Below are 23,563 nucleotides of genomic sequence, written 5' to 3'. Positions count from 1 at the left end.
GTAGCAAAGCGGGCATACTCGGATTTGTTTGAACAATGACGTCACATGACGTCACTCATGACGTAAACTTGTACCACCGACTCCGGTGTGTCATGAAACAACCTTTATTAAATACTAAGTTGTCGCTCTTCACTTGTTAATACTAGATATACAAGAAACTGGATGTTATGTAAAGATGATGATTTTTGGAAAAAAAATTCACTTGTCTCTATTGGGAATCGAACCACCGTTCCCTTGCAGTCCAGGGCGGGCAAGTGCACTACCATTACTCTACCAATAGCAAACGTTTCCAACGTAAAACCCTCGCGTAATCCTTGGTGGTTATGAGACTGTTCCGCGGAACTCGAAAAACAATTTGAAATTTTTCTAATACAGTAAACTTGTCTTTTGCGGTCACCAGCGGGACAAAATAATTCGTGCTTAAAAGAGAGGTGACCGTTAATTGGGGAGGGGATGTCAAAATTCATAATTTTAATATACAGGGGTAAATTAATATTTAGCTGTAAAGAGGTGTGAAAAATCCAACAGATTTTAACATCGAACAAAAGAATAAGTGGATGAAAGAAACAAAATTGCAGTGGAATTGACCTTTCTTGAATACTTTATAGTTAAAATAGCCACAGTTTTTCGAAGGAAGGAAATCACCACTGCTTTTAAAGCGTATTGGTAGCGCACTTACCCGCATTGCGAGGGGAAGGTGGTTTGATTTTCCATAGAGGCATGTGAATTTTTCTTCCCAAAAATCATTATCCTGGATATATTTCGAATAAACATCCATTTTTGAATTTTTTTTTCTTTGCAGGCGAGGGCATGGGTTTTGATGTCTGGTTTCACTTTAGCCTTTGGATCGATGTTCAGCAAAACGTGGCGAGTTCACGCCATTTTCACGAACATCAAGCTCAATAAAAAGGTTAGTTTCGTGACATTTACTTCTTTCTACTATGTACTCTTTCATTTTTCTTTCACATTAGTTCAAACTTATAAGTTTTGCGTCAACTACAGAACAGAAGTCTCATAATATAACCTTGTCAAATCGTATGAGAATGAGGTTGAACCAGCTGAAAAACTCAAAAAGAAAAGAAAAAAGACAAGTCGAAAAATATAAATCGGATGTCATTATACAATAACGGTCAGTTTAGCACAACCACCACCCACTTTCTCTACTTATTTTCATTTACGTTTTTTATTTTGCGATTCGACAGTCGAATCGTCTGGAAATCTTTGAGCCAGTCAACCGTACAACGTCAGACGAAGTTAAGGATAAAAGCAGGAATAAAAGTGTCTCCATGTAGTCTGCATCTGGTTATGATATTAATTTAAATCAAGATTGAAATCGACTGCTGGTCGGTAGAGTGCGCTGAGGGTCGTACAACGCAATCCAGGTTTACCTAAGAAAGAATTTTGCTGAGAACAAACACTAATTGAATCAAAAAAAAAAAGCGAATGCGAGACGAGATGAAACCTGGCATCGGTTGCACCCCCCATGGGATTCAGTTTCGTAAATTACATGGAGGCTATTTTAAGATTTACTTAGGCCGAACACATATTGCAGCGGAGAGGTAAGAGATAGAGGCGAGCGTCTTAAAAACAGTTGTATTGTTTTGTTCTACCTCTTACTGAAGCTGATGAGTCTCTTTAACCAGCTGCTTTATCCCTCGAACAGCGAGACAAAGAGGCCACTCAACGAGGAGCGCGACATCAACAATCCGGTTTGATTTTTACCGCGAGGTAAGGACTTTCGCTATTTGCTGATTGTCCGTTTCTGCCCTTTTTTTCTCTCCCTCTTCTGCAGAGGCATCATCATCTCATCGCACCCTTTTATATTTCAGAGAACCGGCTATTTTCTCTATTCTCTTTTCTTTTACTGCACCCAGATGCATTTTCCCCCTTCCTAATCGCCCTCTTAACTTTCCGCTGCAGTATTTGTTTGGCCTATTAGTCTTCGTATGCGACGCTTTTAAGCAGAAGGTTCGTTCTTCAGCACCGCGAAATTTGACCTCTACAAGTAGACGGTCTCTCCATGTCGCAGCTTTTCTCGAACAACTATTTAGGCACATTATATGAGGTGCTCGATTGCGCATAATATTTTATTTATCAGTTGAATATTTCTCCACAACGAAAAATCATAGGTCCGGTGAACGAAGAGGTTGGGAAAAACTCTAGATAATACACGATCATCTCAAAAGTTTGCACGATGCGGTAACCTAAACTGTCGTCAAATTTGAGTGGATGCTCAATCTTGTATGTAACAGTAATCTACAAACATTGCCGTTACTATGAAGCCGGTATCACTTTCTTTTGAAAAAAGAAAGCACCGCGCACTCAATGACCGCAAGTTGAGGAGAGACATCTGGAAAGTGAAATATATATAAAATCTCAGGGTAAAATCAGTAGTAAATTAACACCATACAATCACGTAAACAGAATGCCTATTGATGCAGAATATTGATTGAGACAACCCCTGCGTGACAACTCTGATTATTCGAGGAAAAAAGTGCACTTCATCCATATAATATAATATTTTAAAGTCACGCTACTTAAATAGTCATTCTCGTAGAAAAATTGGAAACTATTTCAGTGCATTTTTGGCGTTCTTGAGGTTGCATCATGTGGATCATATACGATTTTGAAAATATTGCATGATTTTTCAAACTCTCGACCAAGTATTCGACAATTCACATGATAACGATTGAATATTTGCTGAACGATAGTGGTAACTGGCTCTGTTCTCTTTTCAAACGAACCACAGTAGCGGCAGGTTCAGTCGTAATCGGTTTCTGTCCGCTTCCTGGTATCACACACAAGTCACTAGTCTCGTCCGATTTCATTGTCATTTTCAAACCATTCCTCGACATGGGACCTTTCTGAAGTTCTTCTTAACCTTTCAAACGACGATTTCCAGCTTGACAACTGTCCCGTTCTGTGATAGAAACCATTTCACTATCGAACTCGATCTTCAGAGTACTAACATAGTGCAGGCTGGTTTCCGATTCTGCAAGTCCGTGCCGTTATGGATTGGTTAAAAAAACCTGAATTTAAATCACGAAAGAACTGATTTTGTTCTTAAAAGCTCGAAGCAGTCAATTGAGGTCGTTTGTGATGAGGAATTCTAAGATACAGGTAAGAATCTTCTTTGAACTTTTTCTGATGGACACATTTTAGAATCTTCTTATTATTGCTTTACCACTTCATAATTATAGTGGAACCTGGTGAATTCGAATTTTCGCTTAATTCGAATTTTAGTAATTCCCCTTGGGTTTCATAAACAATTCTGTTGAATTCGAAAATTTTCCCTAGTGTTTTGGATAATTCGAAGTTTGATTCAGATGTGTCATTTGCAAAATGTCTTTTTTCTCCGAATTCTTGGCGAACTTTCAATCACCCTCCTCCTTATTTGGCGGATTACGGATATCTTCCAGAATATTACACATATATATGTAGCCTAATTAAAACACTTAAAGTCCTACACGCGCGCACAGACTCTCTATCGGCAGGCAGCTGGAGTTTTTCCGGTACTTCGTTGGTACAGTTTGTACTTTATAGCGCCCCCCCCCCCCCCGCGATGAAAAAGATCTCTGAATGTTTGTCCCTTCGCTGTATTTGTATATCTTACGGGTTCTGCGAAAAAGGCGAATTCACAGGGGCCTTACCGTTATCGTAACGGGCCGTTGTAACAATACAGTGCAGTTGTTTTCCGATGCTGTCCTATGTCGAGACGGACTCGACATGGGACCGCAAAATGTTTACCCTATTTTTTTTAGGACTTCATAAGTGTCTACCAATGGCAATTGTAAATGATATCGCTCAAGAAATACGAAAGTTTGTATATGTGTATACCATGGTAATCCACTTCTCCACTGACGGAATGTTTTCACTGGAGCGCTGAGTCACTTGTTTCGTGTGTTTTGAGGATTCATGTCTCTCTTGCATTATTTTTCGTTTATTTTGGAATAACTATGTAGCTTAGAAACATTTTTCACCATGTTCAAACAAGGTTGACGTATTGGTGAGGACATTGGTGAAGAAGTAAAGAATAAAGTCGCATTAAATCTTTGCCATGAAGAGGACGAAAACGAATCTAAAAGTCACAAAGTTCTCTATTCCAACACTTGCAGAGGCTGCGTACGTATTAGACAAAAAAAAAAAGACCGTTGAATGGTTCATGTGAAATTTTCTGTCAACTAGTACTTTCAAAGCACCCCATTCAAACACGCACTATACCCCATAGAGTGAGTCAGGGCCGTCTTAAAAGCATCATGGGCCCCGGACCAAGGGATCTTTCTGAGACCCTACCAATTTCCCTACCCTACTGAAATTTCAACTGGTTCTCATTTTTGTGAGGCCCCTTTTCTCTCCATTCCCTAAGACGGCACTGGAGTGAGTTCGAAATGACTTAGCTTACGCAGACAAATGGATCAGCGTTATTTTAGTGGTCAAGTTGTTTAGTCGTCCAAGAAAGTGGGTCTAGATTGCTTTTTAACGATACAATCTTGATAAAATTCAAAATAAAGAACTGCTTTGCAAGTATCAGTCATAAGAAAGTTTTCTTTGAAAGCTTTCCAGAGGTTTCGTACATTTAAGGGTTCCGTGGCGTTTGATCCTGCGGAACCCTAAAAAACATGTCACGGAACACTAGGGTTCAACGGAACACCAGTTAGAAATTCGCACACGAGAGCTGTCGTGGAGCCCCTGAGAAGCACACACGAAGCCCCAAGAGCTCCGCGGAGCACCCGGAAACCCCAGACTGGCTCATCCAGCATATAAGTGCGGAGGTAACGTCAATATTATCGCTACAGCCCCAATAGCTGTTCGCTATATCGTTTTTAACGGTTAGATGTCATTTTGAACAGAAAACTGGGGTTTTGCCACTCTAAGATGGAGGGCGACGAGTCCTCTCGATACGGGACAGGCACCGTATAGAATCATTAAGGCGTCTTTAATTTTCGTACCACTCGTATGAAAACAAATATTTCGTTTATCAAGTCAAAATATGTTTAAAAAAATTTCAAAAGTTTTGCTCGTCTTGCGAGTCACTTGTACTCTACTGTATGTGTTTCCAAAAATTTATTAATTTTTTATTATATATGAAACGTTGATTGAAAGTCGATTTGATTTGAACGTGTCATTGATTTAATGTTTTTTCTTCTTCACATATGGATATTTGATGGCTCTTTCGTTTCGTTAACAGTTTTATTACTTTTCATTCCGCAGATTATCAAAGATTACAAACTTTTCATGGTTGTTGGTGTTTTGGTCATGATAGACGTAATTATACTTACGACCTGGCAAATAGTCGACCCATTCTACCGTGAAACTAGCACAGGCGTTCCATTGGTAAGATGCTGTTCTTCATAACCATAAAGAAACGAAAAAGAAATTATTCCACGTTTGTTAATTTCTAAACCTTCTAATAAACTTGCCAGAACCAAAAATAGTTAAATTCGGTTAAACCATTTTCGCATCCGGAACAATGCGCAAAATTGTGAATGCCCCTCATCAACGAGACCAGAATATTACGCTTGTACAGTACCGTAGTGAAAAAACTCACTACTTCATCGATTCGTTCGGATACGGAACATGTTTCGAATTCAGATAGAGAATATATACAGGGTGCATAGGTAATAGGCGTATGGTATTTTACTGGTGAACTGTTGTTGATCCTAGAGGCATACTTCCAATTAGAAAAATCCAAATAACGTGTACTACTCAGATATGCCATTCATGTTGCGAGGGGTTGTATAGTTATTAAAATAAAAATGTTAACTAGATACACGGACATCCTGAGCTCAGTTACAAAATTCTTGCCCTATCTCTTCTGATGCCAACAAACAAAATTCCACGTTTCTAAGTGCAACATTCACTGGGATATTTGAATTCGTAAAACGGAGGAAAGACAGTTGGGGAAAAACGGCGTTAAATATGGGTAAACAGTTATGCCCATATCTAACGCTGTTCCCCCCCCCCCCCCAACTCTTTTATTCGTTTACGAATTCAAATATCTCAGCGAATATTGCACTTAGAAAAGTGGAATTTTGTTTGTTGGCATCAGGAGAGATAGGGCAACACTTTTATAATTGAACTCTTGAGCTCAGGGTGCCCGTGTAACAAGTTAACATTTTTATTTTAATAACTATACATCCCCTCGCAACATGAATGGCATATCTGAGTACTACACGTTATTTGGGTACTTTTTCTTAAATTTTCTAGGATCAACGGACGGTTTGCCAGTAAAACACTATACGCCTTATTACCTATGCACCCTGTGTATATATGTGTGTGTGTGTGTGTGCGTGCGTGCGTGCGTACGTATATATATATATATGTATGTATGTATGTATATACAGGTCGATTCATAAAAGATGGGAAAAACTTTAAGAGGTGATAGTACACACCAACACAAACAACTGTTATCAAAGAATGCTTGGTCTAACATGAAACGCAAACGCACTAGCGCGTTTCGAAACGGCCGCCCCGCAAACGTTATAATGGCATTCCTGTTGAAATTTATCGGGAGAAAAAGAACACCATGAGTGCAAATGCAACCTGGGGAAGAAGAAGAAACCGTATTCAAATCTGCGTCACAGTGAATAAAAGGCGAGGACGCCAGCCCCGTGAAGTTATTCCAGAGTGTAACCGTTCTAACAGTACTAACGTACGAGATAATGGCGCACTTTAGTAATACTGAAAAAAGCAGACATGCATATTTCAGTATTAAAATACTTGACGTATTTCCCCAGGTTGCATTTGTACGCATGGTATTCTTTTTCTCCCGATAAATTTCAACAGGAATGCCGTTATAACGTTTGCGGAGCGGTCGTTTCGAAACGCGCTAGTGCGTTTGCGTTTCATGCTAGACCAAGCATTCTTTGATAACAGTTGTTTGTGTCGGTGTGTACTATCACCTCTTAAAGTTTTTCCCATCTTTTATGAATCGACCTGTATATAATATATATTTTCAAATAAGCGTGTATGATATATGTATATTCAAAGACTCATTTACAGAAATGGTGATAAATTTTCCGAGTTACAGATTTATGCCGATGCCAGATGAGCGCGATTATTCTCAACGCACACAAACGGCAGACGCGCTATTGCGCTTTTTCGCGCAGGAATTAATTTCATAATAGAAAAAAAAAAACCTTTCGTCCGCGAAGTGCTTCACGATTTTTCGCGTCCGCGATCGTCTGGCAACTCCAGTTAATTCTCCAGTCCTTTAAAGCTGTTTTTGGACAACGTGAACATGAAATGATCCATTTACAACATACTGCCTGTAGGTGCAACCAATAGTTGGATCGATATCAAAATTTGCACACACTTTACGTTCAATGAATCTGCAATTAAAAAACATTATGTTGGCGGTACTGTGTGTGCGTGTGTTAGTCGGATGAAGTTGGTTTTCTGCTGTTTTCCAACTTCAAGGCTGGCTTGTTTTTTGAAACGAAACGGCCGGTTCATTTTTCATTTTTAACTGTGGAATAAATTTCACTCGACAGACAGGTATGAATAAAAATGAAGTTACTACCAAATGTTTACAATATCTATAGAACTCATTTTGAAGTTTCTGTGATATGATTTAGTTATAGGTGGACTTTCCTTTAAATGCTGTTCAGGTTTTCCCCAAAGCTGACGCAGAGACTGTGGAGGCTGAGTATGTGTATGTGTGTGTGTAAGCGTGTATATCAAAGATCAGAAGTTATTAATTAATGCCTAATTTTTACATTGAAGCATTCTTCCGGAAACGAAGATATAGAAATAATTCCGGAGCTGGAATTCTGTCAAAGTAACAACATGACAATATTTTTGGGTTCCATTTACGGATACAAAGGCCTCCTTATGGTAAATGTGTACATTTTTTTTTAATACATTTTTCTCGCGAAAAAATTAGTAATATGCTGGAATGTGTCACACCATTGTTTCACAAGTTACTCCTTAACCCCCGCAAATAGGGTAAAAAATTGCCCAATTGTTTTTCAATCTCATTATTTCTATAGTTAAAAAAAATCGGTTTAAAGCATATGTATTGAGGAATCATTGCCTATCCGCGAGAATCGCGGTAAATAACTTTTTTAAGAAGTCGCATCATTTGCTTTATTGAAATTTTAACTATTTATGTTATTTTTTTACGATATTTCATCGGTGGCTCATAGATGACTGAACAGTTAAAGGGCGGAAGAAGTACCATTAACTATGGCTACCATACGTCTCCATTTTGATTGCCGTACATCAACCCAAAATTCAGATTAACACAAATTTTTAAACTAAAAAAATAAAACAGGAAAGGGATACGCTGTCCTTTAAAATACAGTTGTCACCATCCCAGGTGTGGATAGACTCTCGATTTGTCTTTCCGTGCATATTATATTTCTTTGTAATGGTATCGATTGGGGAGGGGTTTGGGGGTGGATTTATACCGGAATAAAAAGCTATCGAGTCAATCACACACAGAACCCTGATATAAAAAAAAATACTCCGTTTGATACAACCTTGGAGTTGTCCTTGATCGCCGTTTTGCGATCGTGTGGTCATAGTGACAGGCTCGCCTCGCGGGGACCTGGTCGAATTCCACCCGTCGCATGGTCGGTAGGCGGCTGAAGTTGGGTTTTTGTGGTTTTCAACTTCAAGGCGAGAATGTAAGCCGATTTCCTATTTATGAAAAGTCTCTTCGCAGACGGCATACACACACACACACACACACACACGCCTACAACTCTTGAAAATTCTCGCATGACACAAGCAAAATATAAACCAGCCAAGTTGTCTGCTTCCGAATCCGGAAGACAGATGGCAGCACTATTTGAACACATAGCAAACATTCCTAAACAACAAGCTTCACGTTACGTTAAGAACACATACACGCACCCCCCCCCCCCGACATGCACTCATTCGTTAGAAATTCCATGCAGGAAATATGGACGAGGTGCATGCGTGGTGTAGTAGTAATTGTCCAGAACTAACCCAAACTGGTGGTCCTGCTTATCAATGAGAATTTCGTAATCGGTGAGCCGTGTTGAATTCGGAATTTCACCATTCAACATGTGAAGGAAACTTACTTTTTTCGGACAAAATTTAGCACTACATGCGCTTGTGAGCACTGAAGGTCCATTGCATAGAACATGTTACGATTGCATTCGAATTGGTCTGGGGCAACTCTAACAATGGCATCGATAAATGAATCACATTTGTTGAGCCATCATGAGTTCGAGTGTAGAATTTAAGTTTCCCCACACAACGCAAAAAGTGGACATCATAAGAAGATGGAAATGACTGCAGGCACCTCGTAAACATTCCTCCAGGAGAATCCTAACGGACTCTAACGTGTATGAGTAAAGTTTTGTGTGTGTGTATTATGTGTAATTTTAACGTAGTACTCAGTATGATGGCTAAGCTATGCGTGTTTCGTGCTCGAGAAGTGTTGGCCCCGTTGTCTTCGGTCGTTTGATCGACTACGCGAAAAAGAAAACTCAACTCTTCTCTGCTTTCATAATTGAAACACGGTTTTCAATAATTGTGAACAAAGTACTCTTTGGGATATTCAATGATTCGGCTATTTCGGCTTTCGACATCGATCAAGGTCAAACACGCTCAACGACGGATTTTGTCCATTTCTTTGCAAAAAAAAAACGGGAGGCTGAGGTGAGATCAGTCGTTGTAATGGAATGAATGATATTTATCGGTCTATATATTGGAAAAAAATAACATGGCAGAAATAGGAGAAAATTCAGGACCTGCCGTTATAACAAGCGTCGACTTTACTACTTAACCGTACATGCACACCTCGTGCACATTCCACTACGGAACCTCTAACGAATTGACACATGCCGGAATGTACGTGCGCGCGTTGTGAATCCAACGTAAAGCGTGTCTCCATGCAAAGCTTGCTATGTACAGCGCCGCCGTGCATCACAACTCAGGTGAAACCGGCTGCACCGAACAGATTGAACGACGGCCCCTCACAAATGTAATCAGCTACTTACATTACCGTAAACGGGATAAACTCAGAAAACAAGAAACAACTGTTACTATCACTGACATTTCTGTTTCAATGCCGTGATACTGCAGCGTTCCTTAGGATTAAACGGTTTTCTGCGGTTTTCCAACTTTAAGGTGTGAATAAGAGCTCTCCGTAGAGAGCAATCAAGCCTACAACATCTGTGAAATTCACACATGATACAAGAGGCAAAATAACATGCCGAATTGTTTGCTTCCGAATTCGAAAGACGAATGTCAGTACTTCGTAAACCTTAAAGCGGCAATCCCGAGATATGTCGTCAAGTTTGATCCGCTTTATTTTGGCAATCCCGAAATATTTCGGGTTCTTAAAACCCTCTCATTCACTCATTGGAGAGCCCGGAGGGCCTTCCTTCCCCCTCCCCCATGCTTCTAAAGGATAATCCGAGATAAACTGACGTCTACACTTGCGGTAACTATAGGTGTCAATACTGAGAGCGCATGCGCATTAGAGGCAAATAGATGTTCTAGTATTGATATATTTAATTAGAACCAGCTAGCAACAACTATGAGAGCAATTGGTATGACGCAGAATCGAAGGCAACAGGAAGGTTCAAATCCCGCCAGTAACGCTATTCTCCCCCCCCCCCTACTTTACATATACGAATGATTCTTTGGATTTTCCTCTGTTCACGCGAAGGGAAAACGATGCTTATATTCAATAAGTGGAGGGAACCACTTGACTGAGATTCGTATTACGGTATTTTACACTCGCGATGGCGTTGCGTTTGTGAAAAATTCGTTTTTAATTATTTTTGAAAAAAAATAATTACGATACAATCAAAACAAACATCAAATACTTTCATTTTATTTTGCGGAAATTAATTAATAAAACGCGTGTGGGGTGACTTTCTGATTGCACCCCCCTGGTTTTATTTTGGACGGATCACGACACTTTTGAATACATTTTCTGCAAGGTTTGAAAAATTTGAAGGAAAAAAAATTCAGGCACCATATCCCTGAGTTCTTAGAATTTTCATTGTCCAAATTCATTTATTTTACCACAAATAATGTTCTCGCTGCAGTTCTGCATACAACTCAAGGTTCAGATATAATTATGAAGAAGGGGGGTGTGTTTGTGTGTGAAAAATTATTCCCTTGTTTTATGGTCAATTTCATTAATCAAAATACATAGTTTAACGTGACCAAAAATGTATATTTAAACATAATATAAGATGTACACATAAATGATGTACATACATGTTTAAATTAGATATGTTGAGGTTGTGGAAATAGGAAATTCAATTTTCCCCATTTTGACCAAAAAAACCTGGGTTTTTTGCAACCCTGCTTCGAAATAGTTATAAGTTATTAAGCGTACAGCAAAAATAAAACAGAAAACTATGGGTTTTTTCGCCTTTTCTTTGTTTTATTATTATTATGTGGGGGAAGCATTTATCACCTCACGCAATCGAGAAAAAAAATATTCTTGAAAATAGGTGGCAATTTCTGGAAGGTTCAGTGGTTTTTATAGTGTCAATTATAATGCGGATGAAGAAACCGCTTAAAGCAGGGGTTCTCAAACTGTGCGGCCCCAACCTTTGCTTTATAGTTCGAGGAAAAATTATTACTCGAGGTGCTAAATGCGATACTGGTCGTTATATATATCATCATCATCATTGCTGGATGAAGGTATCCTCTAAATTTTTCCATTCTGCTCTGTCTGATTCTTTAGCCATCCAGTTGACTCCTACCACTTTCGTTATCTCATCAACCCATCTTGCGTGGGGACGCCTTCTCGGACGTTTAACACCACGGGGGTACCAATCTAGAATACTTGTGGTCCATCTGTTGTCCTGTCTTCTTGCAATATGTCCAGCCCATTTCCATTTCAAACGTTCGTTTAATTCTTTCAATGATATCATATACCTTTGTGTGATTCCTTATCCAAGTGATTCGTTTTCTGTCTCTCCTTGTGATGCCTAGCATACATCTTTCCATGCTCCTTTGTGTTGTCTGTAGCCTTTGTATAGTCTTGTTTGTGAGTGTCCGTGTTTCAGCTCCATAAGTCAGTGCTGGTAGCACACACTGGTTAAAAACTTTTCTTTTCAGGCATAATGCCATGTGACTCTTCAGAATTACGCAGTTTTTGCCAAAAGTGCGCCATCCAATCCTGATCCTTCTGTTTATTTCATTAATGATTCCGTTGTCCACGGTAATTTCTTGTTCCAAGTATATATAGCTTTCTACTTCTTCTATCTCTGTGTTGTTGAGCAAGATTGTCCTCTTCAATGAAAAGGGGTTGAACATAACTTCAGTCTTTTGCAGATTCATTTTCAAGCCCACCTGAATACTTGCCTTTGCCTGTTCTTGTATCATTTCTTCTAGTTCGTCTGGATTACTGCTGATAACAACAATGTGGTCTGTAAAACGCAAATGGTTGAGAAATTCTCCATTTATTTAAATTCTTTTTTTATCCCAATCCAGTTTTCTGAATATTTCTTCTAAAACAGCGGTAAAGAGTTTTGGTGAGATAGTATCACCCTGTTTGACTCCTTTTCCGAATTTAATTTTTGCTTTTCCTTTATCCAAACGAATCGTTGCAGTTGCTTTGTCATATATTTTCTAGATGATATTGATGTAAGTCTACCCCAATTATATCTAGAGCTTTAACAACAGCAGATGTGAAAACAGAGCCAAATGCTTTCTCAAAATCAATGAAGACCATACACAATAGTAATTCGTATTCCTTATGTCTCTCTATAAAATCCCTGATTGTTTGGATGTGATCCATTGTACTAAATTTACTTCGAAATCATGCCTGTTCTTTTGGTTGAGCTTCGTCCAATTTGGATTCAAGCCTATATGTCAGCACTTTGGTGAAGATTTTATAAATTACTTATAGGAGATTGATTGGTCGATAGTTCTTCATATCCTGTTTTTCGCCCTTTTTGTAAAGAAGAACAATCATTGCGTTATTCCAGTCTTCAGGCACATCCGATTTTGTGGGACAAGTTGTGAACAAGGCGGCTATCATACTGGCAAATTCTTCTCTTGCTTCTTTAATAATGTCTATTGAAATCACATTTTCACCTGGGCATTTACCTTTTTTCATACATCTTATAGCTTTGTAGAATTCCTCTTTCAGCACAGGTGCTACTTGTACAAATTCGGCTTCATTTTCTTTTCTTCCTGATCCCTTTCCTCTGTCCCGATCCTGTTCTTCATGTTTGTATAGAGTATTATAAAATTCCTCAACAATACTAATGATTTCATTTCCATCTTTTGTGATGGTTCCATCTTTCCTTTTTAGTGCAAAAATTTCCATTCTTCCAACACACACAGTTTTCGTTTTGCTGATTTTAAGCTCCTATTATCTTCCAATGCTTTCTTTACAGTATCGCAATTATACTTCCTGACATCTTCTGTAATCCACTTTCGTACTGTCTTGCAAAGTTCTACATATTCCACTTTTGATTTAGAGCCATTCTTCTTAATCTGAAATTCTCTCCGGTCTTTCATAAGTTTCTTTGTTTCTGCTGTTATTTTCTTCGCCGGTTTGAGATATATAAGCCTTATTCTACATCTAACCAGTCGATGATCGCTTCCTGTATTGAATTTGTTAAGAACACTACAGTCTTGGATCATATGCTTCTTATTAGATAGGATGTAGTCGATCCTACCAGTTGGCCTTCAGTTCCACTTTCTTTGGGGTTTATTCTTAAAAAATGAATTCATGATGCTCTCTGTAAATTCGACGAGTCGGTTTCCTCTGTTGTTTCGTTCACTGTAACCATGACTTCCAACTGAGCTTTCACCATTTCTTCTCCCTCCAATTCTGGCATTGATGTCATCCATTACTATTTTGATATGATGGTTTCCTTTACTATGCAGCTCGTCTAGTTCTTCATAAAAGTCTTCTACTTCTTAATCAGAATAGCTTGTTGTTGGTGCATAGATTTGTATAATCTGTATCCGGTATCTGCTTGATATTTGCTTAACCAGCTTTGCAACTCTATTAGATGTACTACACTGGTGAAATAAATTAAGAGAATTTGCATATTTTATCAAATTTCATGAAAAGAACTGAACTGAATGTAAAACCACTGCTTCTAGACAAAAATGCAAATCTTGTACGTCAAATACATAAGCGTACACGTGTGTGTAGGCGGAGCCAGTAGAGAAACAGGCTTTATAAGCGCGCGTAAGTTAAGACGCATTTCGTTCGCTAGCACACCTCTGTGAATTTCTTGGTGTTATTTTGCAGCAATCGGTTAATTTCAAATTGTAACAGTAAAAATGAGTAACCACCAACGTTTAGATGATGGAATCAGGTGGCGAATTGTGGGGAGGCTAGAAGCAGGCCAGTCTCAAGTCCAGATTTGTAGAGGATTCAATTTAACGCCCAGCGTCGTGTGTAACTTATGGAAACAGTTCCAGGATACCGGATCCATCGAGAGAAAGCCTGGGCAAGGTCGTCCAAGAGCCACGACGGCCAGAGAAGATCGCCATTTGTCGATTATAGCGAGGCGTAACAGGAGTGCTACAGCTTCTCAGCTCTCTCGTGACTTGTATGCAGCCACAGGAACCCGTGTATCAAGGGTGACTGTTTCCAAAAGACTTCATAAGAGAGGGTTGTTTGCAAGAAGACCTGCTGTTTGCGTCCCGCTCACTTCTACGGACAGGAGAATCCGTTTATCATGGTGCAGAGAGCGTAGAGATTGGAGTATGGATCAATGGACGACCGTTCTCTTCACTGATGAATCCCGGTTCAGCCTAAGCACCGATTCTCGCCGTACGTTCATATGGAGAGAACCAGGGACCCCTACCTATCCTCAAATGTCCGCGAAATCGACCATTATGGCGGAGGAGGTTTAATGGTCTGGGCAGGCATCATGTTGGATGGCCGCACATCTCTCCATGTCTTTGAAAGAGGCACTGTGACTGGTGTGAGGTCTTGGAGCCCTATGTTCGACCTCTCAGGGGTGCAGTTGGCCCTGAGTTCATTTTAATGGACGATAACGCGAGGCCACATAGAGCTCTTCTGCTCGACGATTTTCTAGAGAGTGAGGATATTCGCCATTTGGATTGGCCAGCCAGATCTCCAGACCTTAACCCTATAGAGCATGTCTGGGACGCTCTGGGGAGGGCAATTGCAATTCGCAACCCCCCTCCGGGAACCATCCAGGAATGAAAACAGCGTTGCTGAACGAGTGGGACGAACTGCCACAGGAAATGATAAACTGCCTTATTTCAAGTATGAAATCACGCTGTGAGACCTTTGTATATCTGTAAGAGGGGACCATACCCCCTATTAACCCATCTATTAACCCATTTTTTTGTTTATTCTGCAACCGCTGTTTCATACCTTCCGACTCCAACGAGTCTTGCGCACGATCATGCGTGTGTATTACAATTATTGAATGATCATTTGTTTTGTATTGTATCAATGTATGTACATATCAAATTTCATTAAAATCGGTACAGTAGTTCTAGAGATAATCGACCAAGTCTGCAAATTCTCTTAATTTGTTACACCAGTGTATCTAACTCAACTATGTGATATTTCTACTTTTTATGAACGAGAAATCCTACTCCACTGGTTCTTCCATTATCTGTTCCCCCGTAGTAAAATACATGTCAACTTTCAAGTTCGATTTTCTCCTCTCCTCTTCTTTTTATTTCACAGATGCCTAAGATGTCCCAATTTATTCTTTCCAGTTCTTCTTCCAACTCCTGCAAACGATTTTCTGAAGAAAAAGAGATCGTTCGATATTTATATATATATATATATATATATACTATACATACATAATGTAATAATTTATATATGTACAACTATGTAATAATTTTTCCTCGAACTTTTTTATCAATAATTTTTTTTTTCGCTCTTTCATCTCGAATTTGTCACCCCTCCTAGAGCATCCCAAGAGCCGCCCTTGTTGGAGCCTCATGCTCCGTCCTCTCAATGATCTTTTATGGCTGAACACTATACATGGTGAATGTTTCCAGTTAAAATTGTTCCAGTTGTGTTGAAATTTTTAACTAGTACTGAGTAGGTATTTTATTGCGGCAATGAATATCGCGTATATGGTAAATGATTTACACTCTTAAAGACGTGTGGCGGTTACTCGACACAACCCTGTGAAAATGTTTTCAAACTAGTAAGATATTTCCACTAAAAATTTTATTTATTTTTATTTTATTTATTCATTTATTTATTCGTTTTCCTGCAGGCATTCGGTTGCTTCCTGGCGTGGGAAACGAGGCACGTCAGCATACCAGCACTGAACGACTCCAAATACATCGGGATGAGCGTCTATAACGTGGTCATCATGTGCGTCATCGGAGCAGCCGTCTCATTCGTTCTAAGGGAACAACAAGACGCAGCATTTGTTATCATTTCCATTTTCATTATCTTCTGTTCAACCACTACGCTGTGTCTAGTGTTTGTTCCCAAGGTGAGACTGGTGAGCCTCTTATCCATATATAGTATAACACCCACACACATATATCATTATGTATGTAATGCACTATATGCAATGCTATCATCTAACACGACTGCAACTATGTGTACTTTTTTCTGTCTTTTACACGTTTTGTCCCGTTCATTCATGCGTGAGAGTGCTTTGCTTGTGCCTTTTGCGTACCTCATACCCAAGTCCTTCCTTATCCTAACGACGCACTTCTAGATTCTTAAACTCACTACTGACCTGCTTGCGATCCTATTTTTCAACTAATGTTTTTGTTGTTAAGGGGCCGTTCAAGTATTACGTCAACAAATTTTTAGCCATTTTTGACCCCTTCCCCCACCTTGTCAGCAAAACTCTGACCTCCCCCCTTTGTCAGCAAAATTTCGTGAGCATTTCCCCCTACCTACTAACGAATATTGGTAGGATCAGAAACAACCGCGAGGGGGGGGGGCAGGGGGGACTCGTGCGCCTCCCCCAGACAAAAAAAAATTATGTTTTTAAAGCAAAAAGTTTAAAAAAATTAAAATTTCGAAAGAAAATACCTTTATGTGTTATTATAATTAATTTCTATTAATTTCAATGCTATTTGAAGGGTAAGAACTCAAGATTTCTCTTTAAGAAATTCATTGCGACGCACCCTTTAAGCCATATATGGTAAACCCTTGACGTGAGATCAAATGTGGCCCTGAAGGTTATCTGATGTGGCTTGCCCCCTCAAACCCTAACTTTGTAAAAATGAACTAAGCGGCAGATTTACAAATCGCTTAAATGACCCATGGCACATTTCCAGATCACTGAAGTAGGCCTCAAAGATAACTTTCACATTCAAAGATCACTTAAGTAACCCGCGACACAGTTCCAGAACACTTAAACGATCCGAGGCACATTTAGAGATCCTTTGAGTGACATGTGGCATAGTTTTAGAGCATTTAAGCAGCCCCCACACACAGTGCTGTTCTACATCACTCAAGTTACCCGCGGAACATTCCCAAATTACTTAAGTGATCCGTGGCATAATTATGATTATGCCGCGTTCCATTCCTCTGGAACGCAAATCTCGTCCGATCACCGAAGTTAAGCAGCATCGGGCGCGGTTAGTACTTGGGAAGGTGACCACCTGGGAACACCGCGTGCTGTTGGCATCACTTGTGCCCGAATGGCATGGTGGTAAGATGCTCGTCTACCATCGCGAAGGTTGTTATTAGGGATCTGTGGTTCGAACCTAAAGGAGGAGGATATAGATAGGATATTTTCCCTAACGGATTCGAGGCGACCACCGATAGACAGCGCCTTCACTTCCAACCCATCTCACTAATGGCAGTAAATTGCAATATAGCGATATGGCCAGAGTTGGTGTTTGGTGAAGTAGTCCTCTGGAACTGATCCGCCCGGAAACAGTTCCAGAGCACTTGAAGGATCCGTGAAACATTTAGAGATCACTAAAATGGCTCTGTAGGGAATTTATCTATAGGGAGACTGTTAGTTCAGGTGTGTCCAATAACTATCGAAAGGACTTTTCCGTTTTTGGCACACCGAATAAGATGCAATTAAGAATATTTCATATATTCATGAAGTGTGGTTGATGACGTAAGCATCATCCAAACCCCCCCCCCCTTCTCCTTGTCATCAAAAGTCAGAAACCCCCCCCCCCATCGATGCTGACGTAATACTTGAATGACCCCTAATCCACAAAGCATGGCTCTGTTCTGTGTTTTGCTTTATTTTTTCACAAAATAAATAAATTACATTGTAGATTAAAATGAAAACAATCTTATGAACAATGCTATGGTAAGGGTGGCAAGTCTTGTCTCGGTCCATCCCGAAGGATGAATGCCTCAATATTTATATCTACAGCCGAAATTACTCAGTTTCTAATTTCGAAATGATTAAATTCTCTAAATGATCCAAACACGATCAAAGTAAATACAGAAGAAGTAGTTAAAAGGAATATGCTGTCAAAAATATTGAAACGATCGTGAATAAATAAAGAGCTCTTGAGATTCTTTCAGCATCAAGAAAAAAGTTCCATTTGGATTATTTTGATGCGAATCAAAATTGAAAAGCAAAAATAATCTGCAGAAAAAATATCGATGTGTTAGAAAACGCCTTCCCGATGCATTAAAAATGCGGCCTATTTTCCCGGATTAAAAAGACTGGAAAGACAACTATTTTTTGTCTAAGGAGAATGGGGAAAAGTGACAGACCGATGAAGAGGTTGTTGCCATGCATAGAACTTAGAAGCAGAAGGCCTTTGAGTTTTTATTTTATTTATTTTTTTGTTTTTGTTTCTTTTTAAACTTAATTTTGTAGCGTTAGGCCCTCCTCACACGGGCAAAATAAAGCCCGGCAACTGTGATAAGAGAAACCGTTTTCTGAAGACGAGTACGTATATTACTCTAGACCAGGGTTTTCCAACGTGAAAGCTCTCGCGGAACCCTTGATGATTATGAGGCTATTCCGCGGAACCCTTCACAAATTTTGAAAATTTTTTCAATATACAGGGTGTCCCAAAAGTCCACATTCCCTCGGCGGAACAAGAATCCTTACTTGCAGTGGTCAAAAATATATTTGTGAGTTTCCGTAATTATGATCCATATTTTACGGGACAGATGAATTTTTTATAATATTCGTCTATTTCATCGTTTTTGCATCTCCTGGAGCATGCTAAATGTTTGCTTGTCACGTGACGTTATATGACCAGCACTGATTGGACATGAGAGCGATTATGTGTTACTGGAGTGCGGAATCTTGAAGTTTTCGGTAACTTACCAACATACAATGATGGTCACTCGTGGGAAATTTCCCTTGCGCTTTTCCTTCAGCGCATTAAGCAAAAGAATGATTGGAATAAAAAGAATTTCGTTCAATGTTCAATGTCTTTTTCGAGTTCTCCCGACGGGTGGTGGTTTTCCTCATGTGGTTTAAATGACCGGAAACTCCTTACAGTCGAGGTCCGGAACAAAAAAGGAGACAACAGGACATTAATATGAGTCTCAAAAACTTTAATTACTCGACGTTTTCACTTCAACTCAAACTCCAAATGATTGGAAAATGATCATTTCTATACATAGAATCGATGTAATCGTAGATTACAAAAATGTGTGGATGTATAGTTGTTTTCATTGTATATTGTCACCTCAAAAGCCCTAAACTTTAATGATCGACCAATTGACTAGTTGTTGACAGAGATACGGTATTATAGTCGCAGCTATATGTTTTTAGTCCGCCGGGGCTACCATACATCTTGGCGCTCCCATTTAATTTTGAAGAAGAGGTTAAAGAGTGAAATTTGCGCCCCCCCCCCCCCTCCCTGTCTTTCATTCGGGTCACCAGGCCCCTTAGTTGGAACCCTGAGGTTTCTCCTGATGTTCTCAACTGCCCTGCCCAGAACACAGAACAGTTTAAAAAAAAACATCTGTTCAAAGCACTAAACAGGCAATCAGAAATATCGACAGCTTGCTCCGATCCATGCCACAAATTACCGTGGGTGCTTGAGCACCCACGGTAATTTGTGCACGCAAGTGCCCAGCCTGGGCACTTGCGTGGGCCCTGCTATCATTTACATAAAAATATTTTTTGTAAATGGTAACAGAGCTCAAAAAAAGATTTAATTCAATAAAATTATTCTTATCCACAAATCAGGTTCACTTTTCAATCCCCTTCACTTTAGGCCAATAGCACAATCACCTACTCCTGCTGTAAAATCTTCGAACAAATTTAGCAAAAGAAATCCGTATCCACTTATATAGACTCCATCAACTTTCTTTTTTCCCCAACCAACACGGATTTCTCTCTCTTCACTATCCATGACTTCTCGTGGATAGTGCCTATCAACTGATACTACTGTGCCTACAAACTGATATCATTTTCCTAGATTTCTCTAAAGCTTATGATAAAGTTCCCCATGATAAACTTCTCCTTAAACTCTCAAATCTTGGCCTCGATGCGCAATTAATTAAATGGGCGGAGGTTTTCCTAAAATATCGTAAACAGTTTGTCCATTTCAATGATCATAACTCCCCATCCATCCCCGTAAAGTCTGAGCCCCCCCTCAAGGATCGGTTCTCTCCCCGTTACTATTCTTAATTTACTTACATGAATGACCTCCCAGTATCCCTCAATTGTGCCACTAGATTCTTTGCTGATGACTGTGTAATTAATCGCATCATTCACCAAGAGTTCGATCAAGAACTTTTCCAACATAACCTGTCTTCCATCGCTGACTGGTGCTCCTTATGACAAATGCCTACCAATATCTCAACAACGTTCACATTAAATTACTTCCTCTTGAATACTCTTACTTCATCAATAATTAACGTTCTCAAGTTTCCCAAATCAAATACCTCGGTGTCACAATCTCAGCCGACCTGCGTAGGAACAAACATGTTCACTACGTTTACCAGAAGTGTCTAAACAAACACTTTACTTCCTATGTCACAATCTTAAACATTCCACTCGGGATATCAGACTACTCTGCTACCAAACTTATATCTCTCCCGTTCCTTCTTACGCCGCTGAAATCAGCAACCCCTACACCTCCAGTAATATAAACAAACTCAAATCTATCCAAAATAAATCCACCCGATTTGCTCACGACTGCTGGTCATCTTTTTGTTTCCGTGTTCGAACTTAAAAACAAACTTAATCTTCCCCCCCCCCCTCCTCTACTCTTCGTCTCATTTTTCGATTGACCCTGTTATATAAGATTTTCCATGGTCATTTCAACTTTGATTCTTCTGGTATTCTAGCCAAACCATCCTACATCTCCAGAAGACTCGACCATTTCCTCAAAATAAAACCTATTTTTTCTTCTACTCACTGCTTTAAATACCGCTTCTTTCCTCATACCATTGGTGAATGGAACGCAGCTCTATATTGTCGACTCCCCACTACCTCTAGTTTTTCGTCCAAAAAGAAAAAATATCTTTGGCATTTTCAATCGCATCCTTTGTCATTGTATAGACCCCAGGGCCAACAATATTATATGAATAAATAAATTGATAAAATAAATAAGACGTAGTGGGTATAGAGTAGTTTAAGTTGTTTGCTGAAAGTTTCTGGATGATAAGGGATTTTCCACGAGAATTAGTATTTCCATTATTTTCAGTTAAAAGAGTAAGCCCCCAGCATTGTGTGGGTGAGTGAAAGCAAGTGTCTGATGCTGTATAAGAGAAGTGCTTGAACATAACACACGTGCATGATGTCAAAAAAAAAAAAAAAACTGAAGGAGATGCGTTATCATGGAGTAAGATAAGTGAATCCATTCCAGAATTCTCTTCCCATGCAGCCAGTTTTGTCCGAATATAAATACTTTACTGACATTGCAATATCTATTACTTCGAGATACTTGACAGAATATTGATTTTTTTTTTGCATTTAAATTTTGGTCATCTTGAAATTGGTTTTGTAGTTTACGAATACACTCGATTCGCCCAAATAGAATTAAAATTGTGAATATCTTGACAATTTTTCAGATGGTTTCTTGATTTTCTAGTGAATATAAATACTGCGCTATGTATAGGAAAAATAGAAGTGAAGTAACATAACATAATTTATTTGTCCCCAAATGTTTGAATGAACACGGTTGAACAGTTAATTCATAATGTGATGAAGAAAGCTGGGACAGGGAAGAGAGCAGTAGCTAAAAGCTAGTAAAATGCTCTCGACCCTATGACACTTCTGTAGTTGTGATACGCATAAATCTTATTTCTTTTGACCCGAAAGAAAGATAAAATCTTCCGATCTACTTTTCATTAAAAATATTCGTTTGCGATGTTCTCGTAACATGCCTTGTACTTGCTGAATCGATAAGACAGAAGATATCAAACATATACGAAGTGCCCCTTCCCTGAAAAGAAAATAAATTGAAAGAATTTGTTTGAAAAAATAAGATATGCAAATTTTTATGTCTTTTCTCTAATCATTTTTTTTCCTCCTCTGTTTTCTCTTCTCTCTCTTTTTTATCCAAAAAACGACTTTTTATTTTTTTTATCCCCATTTTCACTCTTCACAATTAAAAAAAGCTGCTGGAACTATGGGCCAATCCTCACGCTGGCGACCGCCGTGTTCGGGCAACTCTCAAGCCACTGAAGAAATCCAGACGAGATTCAGACGACGATGACTACCAGGCAAGCATTCGAGCGCTGCAGGAACAGAATAAACGTTACCGTCAGATCTACGATGATGTGAGTTCCATTCATACTTGTTATTATTATTATTATTAATAATTATTATTATTAATTTTTATTATTATTAATTTTTATTATTATTAATTTTTATTATTATTAATTGTTATTTACTTTTTTTTTGTTATTGCTGCCGTCGAAATACCACACGATTCTTCCTTCCCTTTAGATAACGATAGAGTTGCAGCATTTGACGAGGAAGGTGAAAGAGTTGGACGAACCGGTCATTGTCATCACTCATGGCTACACGTCTGTAACGTCACCGATTGTAGAAATGCCATCTTTAGAAGGTAAAATTCCACGAAAGATTCTGTATATTTCTCTAATTTCAAACGATACTCACCAGTCACGCTTGGCCTGCGAATTTTACTTAAAATGTAATTATATAAAAACAAAATACACAATAGAGGGTGTGTGACACACTCTTAGCTTTAACTCAACTTTTCGAGGGAAAATGAAAACATTAATATTTGTTATATACATGATAGAGCCAAAACAATAAAACCACCAACCTGACGTCGGTTCTTCAGTGTAAGGATGAATAAGACGGGGTCCAATAAACTGTATATATTTACGGATACGTTGTGCTGATCATTCTCATAGACCCAGGCGGATTGATGTGGCAATTATGGCAGAGGCAATTGTGGAATTTGCCTATGAAAATGTTGTCACCCTCTTCTCGTTCTAATCCGATTTTCTTGATCACCCATTCTCCAAATTTGCCACCCTACGTCAACCCCAATCTCGCACATGTAAACGGGGCTCATAAGCATAATTTATTAATCAATAATACTAATTGAAGAATTAATGCTAACGCTTTTTATATACATAACATTAAAAAGATGAAATAAATTCACATATGAATGAGATGATTGTCATAAAATTTTCGACAAAACAAAATAATCGTGTATTAACTTATTAAATTAGATAATTACCGCGTGTGTGTGTGTGCGCGTG

General features: G+C 39.0%; 1 protein-coding gene across 3 annotated transcripts in view; it reads left to right on the top strand.

Moving 5' to 3' along the window:
* The window catches only part of GABA-B-R2 (gamma-aminobutyric acid type B receptor subunit 2), a 159,095-nt gene that overhangs the window by 112,046 nt on the left and 23,486 nt on the right, over positions 1 to 23,563 (top strand). For 2 of the 3 annotated variants that reach the window (XM_089244338.1, XM_089244335.1), the window contains exons 12-17: positions 803 to 910; positions 5,212 to 5,334; positions 7,726 to 7,836; positions 16,185 to 16,418; positions 22,445 to 22,606; positions 22,776 to 22,896. In XM_089244338.1, coding sequence (XP_089100464.1) covers positions 803 to 910; positions 5,212 to 5,334; positions 7,726 to 7,836; positions 16,185 to 16,418; positions 22,445 to 22,606; positions 22,776 to 22,896 — 859 coding nt within the window. The remainder of the gene's footprint in view (positions 1 to 802; positions 911 to 5,211; positions 5,335 to 7,725; positions 7,837 to 16,184; positions 16,419 to 22,444; positions 22,607 to 22,775; positions 22,897 to 23,563) is intronic. The other variant, XM_089244337.1, reaches the window with a different exon arrangement.

The sequence above is a fragment of the Pholcus phalangioides genome, unplaced genomic scaffold, assembly GCF_987345545.1.
Source record: "Pholcus phalangioides strain wild (caught in Gottingen) unplaced genomic scaffold, Ppha-v1.0 ptg000015l_1, whole genome shotgun sequence".
Taxonomy (NCBI): Eukaryota; Metazoa; Arthropoda; class Arachnida; order Araneae; family Pholcidae; genus Pholcus; species Pholcus phalangioides.
This window is presented reverse-complemented; position numbering and strand designations above follow the sequence as displayed.